At 36.1% G+C, this 12758-nt stretch overlaps 1 protein-coding gene across 1 annotated transcript; it reads left to right on the forward strand.

Moving 5' to 3' along the window:
* The first annotated feature begins 1735 nt into the window (after nt 1–1735).
* Nucleotides 1736–10384, forward strand: LOC106882351 (ribulose-phosphate 3-epimerase). Its single transcript, XM_014932998.3, has 5 exons — nt 1736–2025; nt 4994–5101; nt 5762–5896; nt 6679–6765; nt 9952–10384. Exons 1-5 carry the CDS (start codon nt 1783–1785, stop codon nt 10072–10074), a joined length of 696 nt encoding a protein of 231 aa, XP_014788484.1. The 5' UTR covers nt 1736–1782; the 3' UTR covers nt 10075–10384.
* The last annotated feature ends 2374 nt before the right edge of the window (nt 10385–12758 follow it).

Genomic DNA, 12758 nt, shown 5'->3' on the forward strand with positions numbered 1-12758 from the left:
GATACATGCTGAGTAGCATTAAATCAGAGGGTCCTGTGTACTCTTCTGTTGACATTTGGTTGTTCTTCCACAGGACCACCAGTGCTCAGTTGTCATGATGTTGGTCTGTTGGCATGTGTCCCTTGAACTAGTACCATAGAGTATAGCAGGGTTTTTCCCCTAAATCCATTGTATTCTATACTTCCAACTGAGTCACCTCGAGTGGGATGTGGCACTTCACCACGTACAATAGTTTTTATTGTGGAGAGGCTGCAAGTGTGCCTTCAGGCTTCACTAATTACAACACACCTGACTCCTAAAGTTTAGGTAGAATTACCAAGTGGTGGATCCATCAAAGGTTTGCTTGTGATCACTCTACGCAGCCCTGCTTACTACACTGGCTGCTCTCCACTCCTGACTCCCAATGTCCAGGTAGAACTGGAATACACCCAGCTTTGGGGCACAACCTATTGTGTGTAATATAAGCAAACAATTAAGCACAGAGTGAATATGCTTGGATCATAAATTCAATAGTCTACATGAAGTCATTGAACTTTTACTGAATTTATGACCAGGGTAGAAGTAAAGAGTAGAAGCACAGTAAATTCAATGGATTCTGATTTAGATACAAGGGATGCAGTTTCGAGTAAAGACTGTAATAAATAAATAAATATAGCTTAACGGGCGGAGAGTCTCACTCTACTTTTCTTACTGTATAAATATTGGTTTCAAATTTTAGTACCAGGCTAGCAATTTCGGGGGAGGGAGTAAGTCGATTACACCAACTTCAGTCAACTGGTATTTATTTTATCGACTCCAAAAAGGATGAAAACTAAAGTCCACCCCGGCAGCATTTGAACTCAGAATGTAAAGACGAACGAACGACCGCTTAGCATTTTTCCCGGTGTACTAACGATTCTGCCAGCTCACTGCCTCGCTCTTACTGTATAAATATTGAACGAAAGAAAGAGCCTACGCATTGAAGAGAATCTTAATTTGCAATGTGGAGGATTTTAACTCTCGTGAGTTAAACAAGAGAGCGGAAAATGTTAAGAAGGTAATATAGAGGAGACGCAAGGTATTTAGAGGCGAGTGGGGGTCGTTTTCCTTAGAGAATATTTAAACCAGACCCAAAACTTATATTTTAAAAGCATTTAAAAAGTATTCCTGGGTATTAGAATAACAATTAGATATGACGAATGTCAAGATTCAATATAATTTCATCGTATGTCCTCATCTTTGGTAGACAGGACAGACGCGGCTTTGGCCATAGGTTTGGCTGATCAGTAGTGACCGGAGCTAAACAACAACTTTAGAAATATTAATTTCAAATTTTGGTACAAGTTCAGAAATCTGGGAGGAGTGGGTTAGTCGATTACATCGACTCCAGTGTTCAACTGGTACGTATTTTATCTACCCCGAAAGGCAAAGACGACTTTGGCGGAATTTGAACTTGGAACGTGAAGACGGACGAAATGGTGCTAAGCATTTTATCCGGCGTGTCAACGATTCTGCCAGCTCGCCCCTTAACAACTGTAGAAATATTATATGGAAACAAAATTTGCTTGCGATCATTTATTTATACTCATTCATTGACTTGACAAACAAAATCAAATTAACCTTACGATTTACAAAAATCAAAACCAGTAAGCGATTAGTAAACAAACAGTTTCCACTATTTTGAACAGCGCGCCAAATAAACTAAATAATCTTTCAACTAAATGTGCAAACAAAAACAAAAAAAAAAGAGTAGTTACGAAACTGAGTTCCTGAATCAGTTTCCCGCATTCAGCACTACTAATAATGGCGGCTTCTTCGGGATACACATGTAAGATAGGCCCGTCTATTCTTAATTCTGATCTCTCATCTTTATCCGAAGAATGTCAACGAATGATGAATTGCGGTGCAGATTACTTGCACCTGGATGTGATGGATGGCCACTTCGTACCGAACTTAACTTTTGGACATCCCGTTGTCAAGTGTTTACGACCGAAAGTTCCCAATGCATTCTTTGACATGCACATGATGGTTGCCAACCCCGAAAGGGTCTGAGCGATGTATTTCTTTGTTAATTTATTTTATTAATTCTTTGAACTCTGTCTGTGTCTCTCTTGTAGTTTAGAATATTTTGTCTGACGATATTGTAACTTGCCTGTTTACTATTATAAAGTTTTATTTTGTCATTTTCTTGATGACAACAATTGTTTTTGTTAGCTTACCATCGGGATTAATTCAGCAGGCTTATGATTAGACATTCCGTTTGTGACCAGCAAGTCTCTTTTTTTTACCTCCCTTTCATTTTTTAAGCATATTTAGACTATATTGCACATTTTTCATCTTCTAAAACTGTGATTTGAGAAAACTTTGGCTGCTGTTTCTACCCAATAGAAGGACCATATGGGGGCCTATTTCTTTTATTAAAATTCTTATGAATTCTTCAGTAGACAGTGCACATGAGCTTTTTAAAACCTCTAAAACTGGTGGGAAGAAGTTATCGGAACTGATTGTTTATATCACGAGACAAGCTCAACCTTGATCAAAGTAAACCCTATGACCATAGACATTCCTTCCATATTATCCAATGTGCTCTGTGTTTAAAATTATGGGATGTAAGTTGTGGAAGATTTCAGACAGATCGAGTGACCTAGTAGCTCAATTTGATTCTTATTAGTTAGTCATCATCTAAGAGAGCGAGAGAAAGAAGCGATGGTGGTGTAAGACGTCGAGAGAAAAAAAGGAGAAGCGGTAGCGTCTGACTCGTTACTCTCCTTGCTCATTCAGTGTCGACGTTTCCTTTCATCCATTCGAAGTCGATGAAATAGCTACCACTCGGCTCTAGATTATACTGGAAGTAGGAAGCCGTTATTTCGTCTTGTTACAAGACTTGCACTTGTTATGTATTTTGTTTTAGTTTTTTTTTTCTTGTTAATGGCTCTTTGGGGGGGGGGGACTAAAAAAATTATTACTATCATATGCACATGGTTACTTCGCTAATTAGTTCGACCCCGAAAAAGTGTATGGGCAGTAAATCCATAAAGGCAATATTGGAATTCAGTAAAGAATGTGTAGGTAAACACAGCAAAATATTTTGTTTAATCCATCGATTCCGTAAATCACATGGCCTGAAATTTTACGGGGAGGAAACAATCAGTTATATGGAATCCGATATATGACTGGTACTATTTTATCAACTTTCTGACAAATGAAAGGCAAAATCGACCTTGGTGGAATTTGAACTCTGAATGTAGAGTCCTAGCATGCCATTTTGTACGACGCTCTAACAATTCAGTGTCATTGTACCTGGCATGTGTGTCTAAATTCATCTGGTGTAACATTTCATTTCTCTAGTATCGATGTGTACAAGTACGCTAAAAAAAATCGACCCCTCTATTTGAATGAGTTCTTTAAATCCATTTAATTTCCAACTAATATTTTGGAACCACTTCAAAATCCAGGCTAAAATTTTCCTTTCTCTGGGAATTTTTGTAGCAAGGGAGATTACTCTTCCTTACTCACAAATTGATGTGAAAATTTTATCATGCTCAACATTGTAAATACAATCAGATTTATTGGATTTTAATTAGAAATCTGTTTCCAAATCCAGACTTAATGAATTGATTTAAATGGCTCAGCTGCAGTTATTCTAAACTATATCAGCATGTCTCGGTTGTATTTGTAAAAGAGATACGTTTTCACAACTATAGATCATTGTTTTGATCAAAGAAGCTCTTTCTAAGACACTACTTAGAAACAAATTACAGACTTTTCAGTAAGTCAACATCCCGTTAATTTTAACATAGCAGTAGATTTTAATTTCCCCTCAATCTATCTACTGTGTGTATAGATACCATAGTAAATTGTTGGTCATACTGGATAATGTGATCTGAGATAAACTTTGTTTGATAAGATGAGATGCCTTAATCATAGGTCTGCTGAATCCTTGAGTTAATCAATAATAAGCAGTGACATAGCATTTTTTTGGACTATTATGAAAGGTAGTTTCTATGTTGATGATGTTATCAATGAAGTTCTGTTTAATATTTTTTGTTTCTCTTCCAAATGACTTGTGGCACCTAAAGCTCTAATACAACTTCTTGTATCATTAGTTTCTACAGCAGTATGTACTTAAAGGAATCACAATTGAAACAACATTCAACTCTCCTTGTAGCTGGAGAAAAATGTGTCATCTCATGAGGAGAGATGAACACAGCCCTGAGGGATGATGAAACAATTCTCAGTATGAAAGTGCAGTTGCAGCTAACAGCAGTGAGCTGTAGTAATCATTCACCTTGTGGTATCTTCTTACAGCTAGGTGAACTTGATCGTTAACAGTTCTACAGTTCCAACTCTTTTACTTGTTTCAGTCATTTGACTGCAGCCATGCTGAAGCACCACCTTTAGTCAAGCAAATCGACTCCAGAGCTTATTCTTTGTAAGCCTTGTACTTATTCTATCGGTCTCTTTTGCCGAACCACTAAGTTACAGGGTCATAAACACACCAGCATCGGTTGTCAAGCGATGTTGGGGGGACAAACACAGACACAAATATATACATATATGATGGGCTTCTTCCAGTTTTCGTCTACCAAATCCACTCACAAGACTTTGGTCGGCCCAAGGCTATAGTAGAAGACACTTGCCCAAGGTGCCACGCAGTGGGACTGAACCTGGCACCATTTGGTTAGTAAGCAAGCTACTTACCACACAGCCACTCCTGCGCCTAGAGACACTTGCCCAAGGTGTCATGCAGTGGGACTGAACCCGGCACCATATGGTTGGTAAGTAAGCTACTTACCACACAGCCACTCCTACGCCAACTGTTCAAAACTTATTTTATCAACCTTGGCAAGATAAACGATTATGTCAATTCTTGTGAGATTTGAGCTGCAAACTATGTATAATTAAATATGTTTAGCAAAAAAAGTTATTGCTCAACTATCTTAGCCAACCTCACTTCACTCTTTTAGTGTGTTGCCTTAAAGATCTATAATTTGCCTTTAATTTTCTCTTCTAGTGGGTAGAAGGTATGGCAGATGCAGGTGCAAATCAATATACCTTCCATATAGAGGCCACTGACAATCCTGAGGACTGTGTGCGCAAGATCAAAGAATCAGGAATGAAAGTAAATTGATATTTGTTTCACTTTACACTTTTTATATATATATACCCTAACCCTAATTTTTATATACTATGAAACCCTATTTTACCTGAAAATTTCCTGAAACAAAATTACAAACTACTGGTTTCATATTTCATATATTTTCTTTCCTTCTCGTGTTTTACATGTTATTATTATTTTCTTTATCAGTTATAGCATAGCTACTATGGATTTTGTTGAAATTCTAAATTTTACATTTAAACAGTGGGGTCAAAGTGGAATCTGTTGTAAATCAGTCAAACTGATTACAATCAGTTTTGTTGTCCTAATACACAGCACAATAGCCTTATTATAGTTTGATTTTTCTGGCCAAAGGTCAAGTACTTTAATGTCACTGACATGGACTTACAATGACCTTATTAAACGTTGGATTAAACATTGATAAACAATTATCAAAATATGGTATTTAAATAATTTCCAGTTTCTGAAGCTTGCTGAGTAGCTTAAAGATAATCAGTAAAACTTTGAGGCACTAATAGTGTAATGTAAGAGTAATAATATCATTACAAAATATACAGTAAAATGCTTTTTTTATGGACTATTGTTAGATTAAATTTTCCTTTCACTCATATCCTTTATATTGGTTTTCTTGTAAATGTATTTGTGTTTCTGCTTTGCTTTCAGGCTGGAATAGGTATGAAACCAAATACACCTATAGAAACAGTGCTTCCTTATGTACATATGGTTGATATGGTCCTTGTAATGACAGTGGAACCTGGCTTTGGTGGGCAGTCATTTATGAAAGAGCAAATGTCAAAAGTAAAGATTTTTCTCTGTATTACTTGAAAATTTAAGAGCAGTATAATAGAAGTGATTGACAGAATCCAACTCTAGATGAATGAATAGATATGTAACTCCGAAACAGTGCACTGTGGCATGCTGGTGTGCTAGGAATGTCTTGGTGCTCCTATGGATTAAAAAAATATATATGATTTAACACATTAGAAATTCCATACATGAGTGCCTTAAAATAATCTGTTATTCATTAGTTTATGTGCATAGCTAGGTATGAGGGTGGTGGTGGTGGTGGTGAATTGGCAGAATCATTAGAGCATTGCGATATTTTCTTGGCTGTCCAGATTCTGAGTTCAAATCTCACCACAGTCAGCTTTGCCTTTCATTGTTTTGGGGTCAGTAAAATAAAGTACCAGATAAGTAATGGAATCAGTGTAATCAACTAACCATCTTAACTCCAAAATCACTAATTTTGTGCTTAAATTAGAAATCATCATATATAAGTACAACTATGAAAACAAGGTATGCAATGATTTTCTATACTTTTAATCTTAAATTTTTAACTTTCAAACAGTATTTTGTTTTAAATTGCCATATGTGAGCCAAGTGCACTGTAAAATCAAAATGATTGAGAACTACTGGAATAGAGTAAGAGATTTGTTTAATAAGCCCTGTAACTCAGAGAGAGACGAAGTGCAAAAAAATTGGGTTAGAAATTGAATGTTAGAGGCATTGAAATCTCTATGCAATATATTTTAGGCAGTGTTGAATATATTTCAATCAAATTGTTTTTGTCCATTCTAAAGGTGCGGTTACTTAGAGAGAAATTCCGTGAGTTAGACATTGAGGTTGATGGCGGCGTTGGAACTTCTACTATTAAAGACTGTGCTGATGTAAGCAAATATGACTTCTTATTTTATGCTGTTGGATACTATACCATTTGTTATATTTGCAGGAGGTAATACTGAATGATAATGTGAGAGACCTATCACACTGATGACACTTGCACTACATCATAAGCACCAAAATATATCATAGTTTAGATTTGGCATGAGCTCTAAGGCTCGTAAAGATGGATCTTAACTTGCTCTCCATGGCTTATAAGTGACTGAGATTATTAAACCTCAGAATGGGATGCCAGCCCTTCGTATGGTTAACTTCCCAGCTATTGTTGCAACTTGTTTACAGCTGAGTGGGATGGAGTAACATGAAATAAAGTGTTTTGCTGAAAAACACAGAATTAAAACTACAATCTTACAATCATGTGTGAAACATCCTAACCACTAGACCATGCATCTACACACCAAAATATAAGTTCTGAGCTATATTTAGTTATCTATGGCTCACAGTTAAGCTGTAAGGATACTGCTTAATTGCCGAGTGTTGTCTGAGCTTGATGTACTGGGCTCAAACCTCTAAAAGCATGTTTGGATTACTTAACCCTTTTTATACCAATCTGCTTGAGATTGCTTGTTGGTTCCGAAATATAAACCTGTTCTAAAATGATCTAAATTAAAAACATTTCATGTTAATTTATATTCCAAACACCAAGTGAATAATGACAAAATTATTTTACTAAATTTTTCATTGTTTTCAAAATAAATTGAAACAAAAGCAGTATATTGCAATAGAAATATGACAACAAGGTTAAAGGAGAGAGGTGGATACTTCTCAAGTAATATTATTAAATAGATGCTATAAATAAGAGTGTCAGGTGCATCACAAGACATTCAATCAATCAATCATTTTTTTTTCTTTTATTCTTTCACTTTACTGGTTTCAATCATTGAACTTTGGCCATGCTGGGACATCATCTTCTAAGGTTTTTAAACAAGAACTTTATTGATCCTTAATGAAATCCAAAGTTACTGTTTTTACTATACAGTGACACAACACTAGTAAACATAAACACAGACGCAGACGGACACACCTATATACACACACACACACACACACACATATATGATATATATATATATACACACACACATATATATATATATATATATATATATATATATATATATACGGCTGTCCACTTGTGACCGAGGAAGACCATTGCTGACCTTCAGGAACATTGTGCACTCTAGGACTAACTTATATGTTGCATTTTGCGGTTCTGCTTGTGGCTAATGGTTTGGATGATTTAAGAGAAGATTGAACCAATGTCTGCTTTGGCATGGTTTCTGTGACTGGATGCTCTTCCTGATGCCAATCACTTTACAGAGCGTTTATGTACACCACAGACTTCTGCACATTTTCTCTTTACCAAACTCTACTCACAAGGTATTGAGCAATTTAGACCTACATTGAAGAGACTTGCCCAGGGTTCTACACTGTGGTATTAAACCAGGAATTCTGTGGTTCCAAAGTAAACTTATTAATCACAGTCATGCCTTCTACTATATAACATTTCATATGGAATGTCAGATTTCTGTTTTTAATTTTTAGAACATTTTGTAAACGTTAGTGTGTGAAGAATTTATTTTTGTTAAAAAGTAAAATGGAAAATGCTGATGTATGTTCCTTCTCCAAAAGTATAAGGATGTTAGTAAAACTCTTCTAACTCAGAATGATACTCAAGCAACTTAGTTCACCAAGAAGACTACCACCTGCTATGAAGTTGCACCAAAAATATTAAACTCTTTTTCTTCGGGATTACATGATCTGAGTATGCATACTAATGTGTCTACTGCTTTTGGTGGATCTGACCTAGAAATCCAGCACTGCATCTAACACACAAGCTACATACAAAATTCTGTACTATTGCATTATCCTGCTTAATGCTGATAATCTGCATCTTCTTTGAACTCTGCATCAGGTGTAATCAGGATTCTTGTTCACTTGTGACTAAATCCAAGCATAAAATGATGTCTCCAGTGTGTGTGACTCAAATATTTGAAATACACACACAGGTGTGCACATATACATATATATATATATATATATATATATATATATACACACACACACATACACATATATATGAATAGTTTATTAAGAAACTTTTAGTTCTACCTAGTTGTTTTTGTCATTAAGGAATACCTCTCTTTGGAGGACATGTTCATAACATATGCAATTCACCTGTGAAAGGGATGTGTTATAGACACATCATCTAAAGGGAAGAGGTGTTCTCTGATGCTTGCATGGGTCAGATATATATATATATATATATATCATATTATTATTATAATTATCATCATTTAACATCCATTGTCCATGCTGGCATGGGTTGGACGGTTTGACCAGGGCTGGAAGGCTGCACCAGATTCCAGTCTGATTTGGCATGGGTTTTTTACAGCTGGATGCCCTTCCTAATGCCAACCACTCTGAGAGTGTAATGGGTGCTTTTATGTGCCACTGGTACGGGTGCCATTTGCGTGAAACCAGTATCCACTACAACTGTGATTTTACTGGGCTTGATGGGTCTTAAGCATGACATAATGCCAAAGGTCTCGTTCATTGCCTCCGTAAGGCTCAACACTCAAAAGGAACTCAGCCACTTTGCCTCCCGGGAGCCCAGTGCTCAAAAGGAACCCAGCCCATTTACCTCTATGAGGCCCAATACTCAAAAGGTGCTCTTTACGTGCCAGTTATGCGACACCAGCATCAGCCATGACTACAATTTCACTTGGCTTCGCACGTCTTCTCAAGCACAGCATATTGCCAAAGGTCTGTCACTAGCCATTGCCTCTGTGAGGCTCAAAGTTCCTGGGTCTACCTCTACCACAGGTTCCCTCCACAGTTAGATATTGGCACTTCTTTACACAGCTGTCCTCGTCCATATGCATCACATGACCATACCAGTGCAGTCGTCTCTCTTGCACACCACATCTGATGCCACTTATGCTTACTTTTCTCTCACCTCCATTACTAACTTGGTCACCTAGATATGGGAAGCTATCTACAACCTCTAGCCTTCCCCCTCCCCCCGTTGATGGAGATATATGTATTTCTATGTGTGTAAATGTGTGCATGTATGCACACAAAAATGCTCTTTTGTACATGTATGCAAACTTACAAACAGAATTAGTACTTCATTGCTTTTTGTTAAAACCTTTTAATTTCTGTTTGTCTAGGCTGGTGCCAACATGATCGTCTCAGGCAGTGCCATCATCAATAGTGACAATCCACGTCAAACTATTAACTTCTTACGAATGACAGTGGAAGAAGCTATTCAGAAGAGTCAACTAGAACGATAAAGGATACAACAATCATGCTACTTGAAGTGTTACCATTCCACATGCTTTTAGGACATTGATCATACATCTACCTAACTTGCTACGAGATTTCCCACTAAACTGTCTTTTCCATTGTGTGTACAACTTTATCATGTCGGTTGTCATGTTAGTGACATTGTTAGCTGTCACCTTCATACATCCTTGATTTTATGTGATTTATTGATGTCTTGTTTTCCTACAAACATGCTCAAGCTACTGGTTGGTCTATAAATGTTGGTCAATTTGGAGACTGATTTCAGATTAATAAATTCCATTGCTTAGCTTTATTGCATTTGCTATTGCTTTTCTTTCTTTCTTTCTTTTCCTTTTTTTTCTACCAGTTTAAGTCATTGGACTACAGTATAGTGAGTTATATGACAACAATACTTAGTCTAGTACTCGTATTAGCAAACTGTAGTTTGTGAATAGCTACAATTGACATTAGTTACCTCCCTTGTACAGTCGTAATTATCAGATGGTATTTATATGGGTATTCACCATCAGGTAGATGTCCACGTGCACATACACATGCATACCTGTCTGTCTCTCTCTCTATATATATATATATATATATTGCTTTTAATCAATATTATTGGCAGTGACTTCTAAGTTTTAACTTGCTGAGCCATTTGTCGTACTGCCGACGATGACTTAGTTGGCCATAATTTCAAAGTAACTATCAATAATTTTGTTTAAGAACAACAAATCTGTACTCTACAAAGTTATAGAAGAACCCATCAGAAAAATTGTAAAATTGTTTTTATTATAATTGAACATAAAAACATTGATATATATATATATCTATATCTATACTATATATAAGACAGAGATGTGTGTGTAATCGCTTTTCACGTGAAATCGACTTCACCAAATGCTTCCATACTTCTGATGCGTGAATGATTTGATCTCGGATAAATCTTAGGCTCTTCATTTGATTTTTTAAATTAAAAATAAATAATATTGCTTTATATTTAAGATTCACTTCTTTAAAAAGGTTCCTCAATGTCAACTTCTGGTATTGATGTAACAACGGCAAAAACCTTCACTCTATTTTGTGTGTTCGTGTGTATAAGAGAGAGAGAGAGTAAATACTACATACACACCGCTCTCTCACTCTGTCTCACACACACACCCCTTGACTCACTCACACTCTGTCTCTTACAAACGCACACATACATAAATGTATACAAACATATTTACAGACACGTGTGTATGCGCGCGCGTGCGTGTGAAAAGTTCCTGGCTTTGGGTAAAAGAAAATACAGGAAGATCAGTTAATTATGATTTTATTCAACATATTCCCCTCATATTCACACTTATTGCAGCAGTCCTTCATTTTTTCTTAGCCCTGTAAAATAACTTGGAAGGTTGGGCCTCCAACCTGGCCTTTCGCAATACCCTTAAAGCTATGTGTGTGTGTGTATGTATGTATAGGGAGAGAAAGACAGTGAGACATATACAGACTCCCACACAGTTTCCATTTGCCAAATTTCTCTGACAAAATATTGGTTTACTTCTGGCTATGATTTTGGACAGTTGCTCGAAGTATAACAAAAGTGAAAAAAGAACCATGCTATGTAGTTATGATGCAATCTTCTTAACAATACCGCCATAAACAACAGTAAAATCTTCTTTAAATCACATGCTCACATCTGAAAAAAAAAAATGAATTATCTAATACCTGAAAAAGTACGGGCTAGATTGATCATAGGTGTATCAGAGCTAATTCTATTTTCTTCTGCACTGGCATGGGTTGGACTGATTTCACAGCACTTTGTGGCCTGCATCATCTGGCACACAGCAATAAAGCAATCTGGCTTTGTTGCAGTATATGTATTACTGTGTACATTTTATTGCTTCATTTGTATTAGATAAGTTGTTTATGGCTACACTAAAGTATTCTTTCTGACCTGTATTAGGTCTTATTTGGAGTTACTGTCCTCCTAGACAGCTCACATGCAATATGGTTTGCAGAGTCCATGTCTTGTTCATACATTACATTTAAAAAAAAAAAATTAATGAAAATTATTAAAAAAACAAATATTCTAAATGGTTCTATTTCTTAATCTATGTAACAGGTGTCTAGTTGAATAATAAAAATATACAAAACTTTAGCTTAACAAAGACACAGTTCATTGATGGAGTCATGACTCAGCTAAGAATTGCCACCAATTCAAATATCAAGAATTAATTATGGCAGAGGGTGATGTACTGCTGGAAAAAATGCCTTGTATTTTTTCTGACAATTGATGACGACAAATTAGGCAATCACAAGTACCAGTCAAGGACTGATGTCAATGTAACTGAATATAAACTTGTTTTAGTTAGCTATTACTATTAATGCTATTATTAGTAGTTTCATCATTTTTATAAAACTGACATCATTAGTATTCAAAACTAAAACTATAAGTGGGAACTAAACATATGTAATGTAATAAACCTCCTACCCCTGAATGTATAGTTAATTAAAATTTCAACTGCATTGAGGAGAGAAAATCTTTAGCTTTCATGATTAATTCTAGTAAAGAGTAGTGAGCTGGCAGGATGGCTAGACTGTTGGAAAAAAAAAATGCTTACTGGTTTTTTTTCTGAACCTTTACATTCTGAGTTAAAATCCCATTGATGCCAACTTTTTCCTAGGACTGATTCCAGAGACAGGATGGAGA

This window comes from Octopus bimaculoides, chromosome 4 (genome assembly GCF_046866305.1).
Source record: "Octopus bimaculoides isolate indiv1 chromosome 4, ASM4686630v1, whole genome shotgun sequence".
In the NCBI taxonomy this organism is placed as follows: Eukaryota; Metazoa; Mollusca; class Cephalopoda; order Octopoda; family Octopodidae; genus Octopus; species Octopus bimaculoides.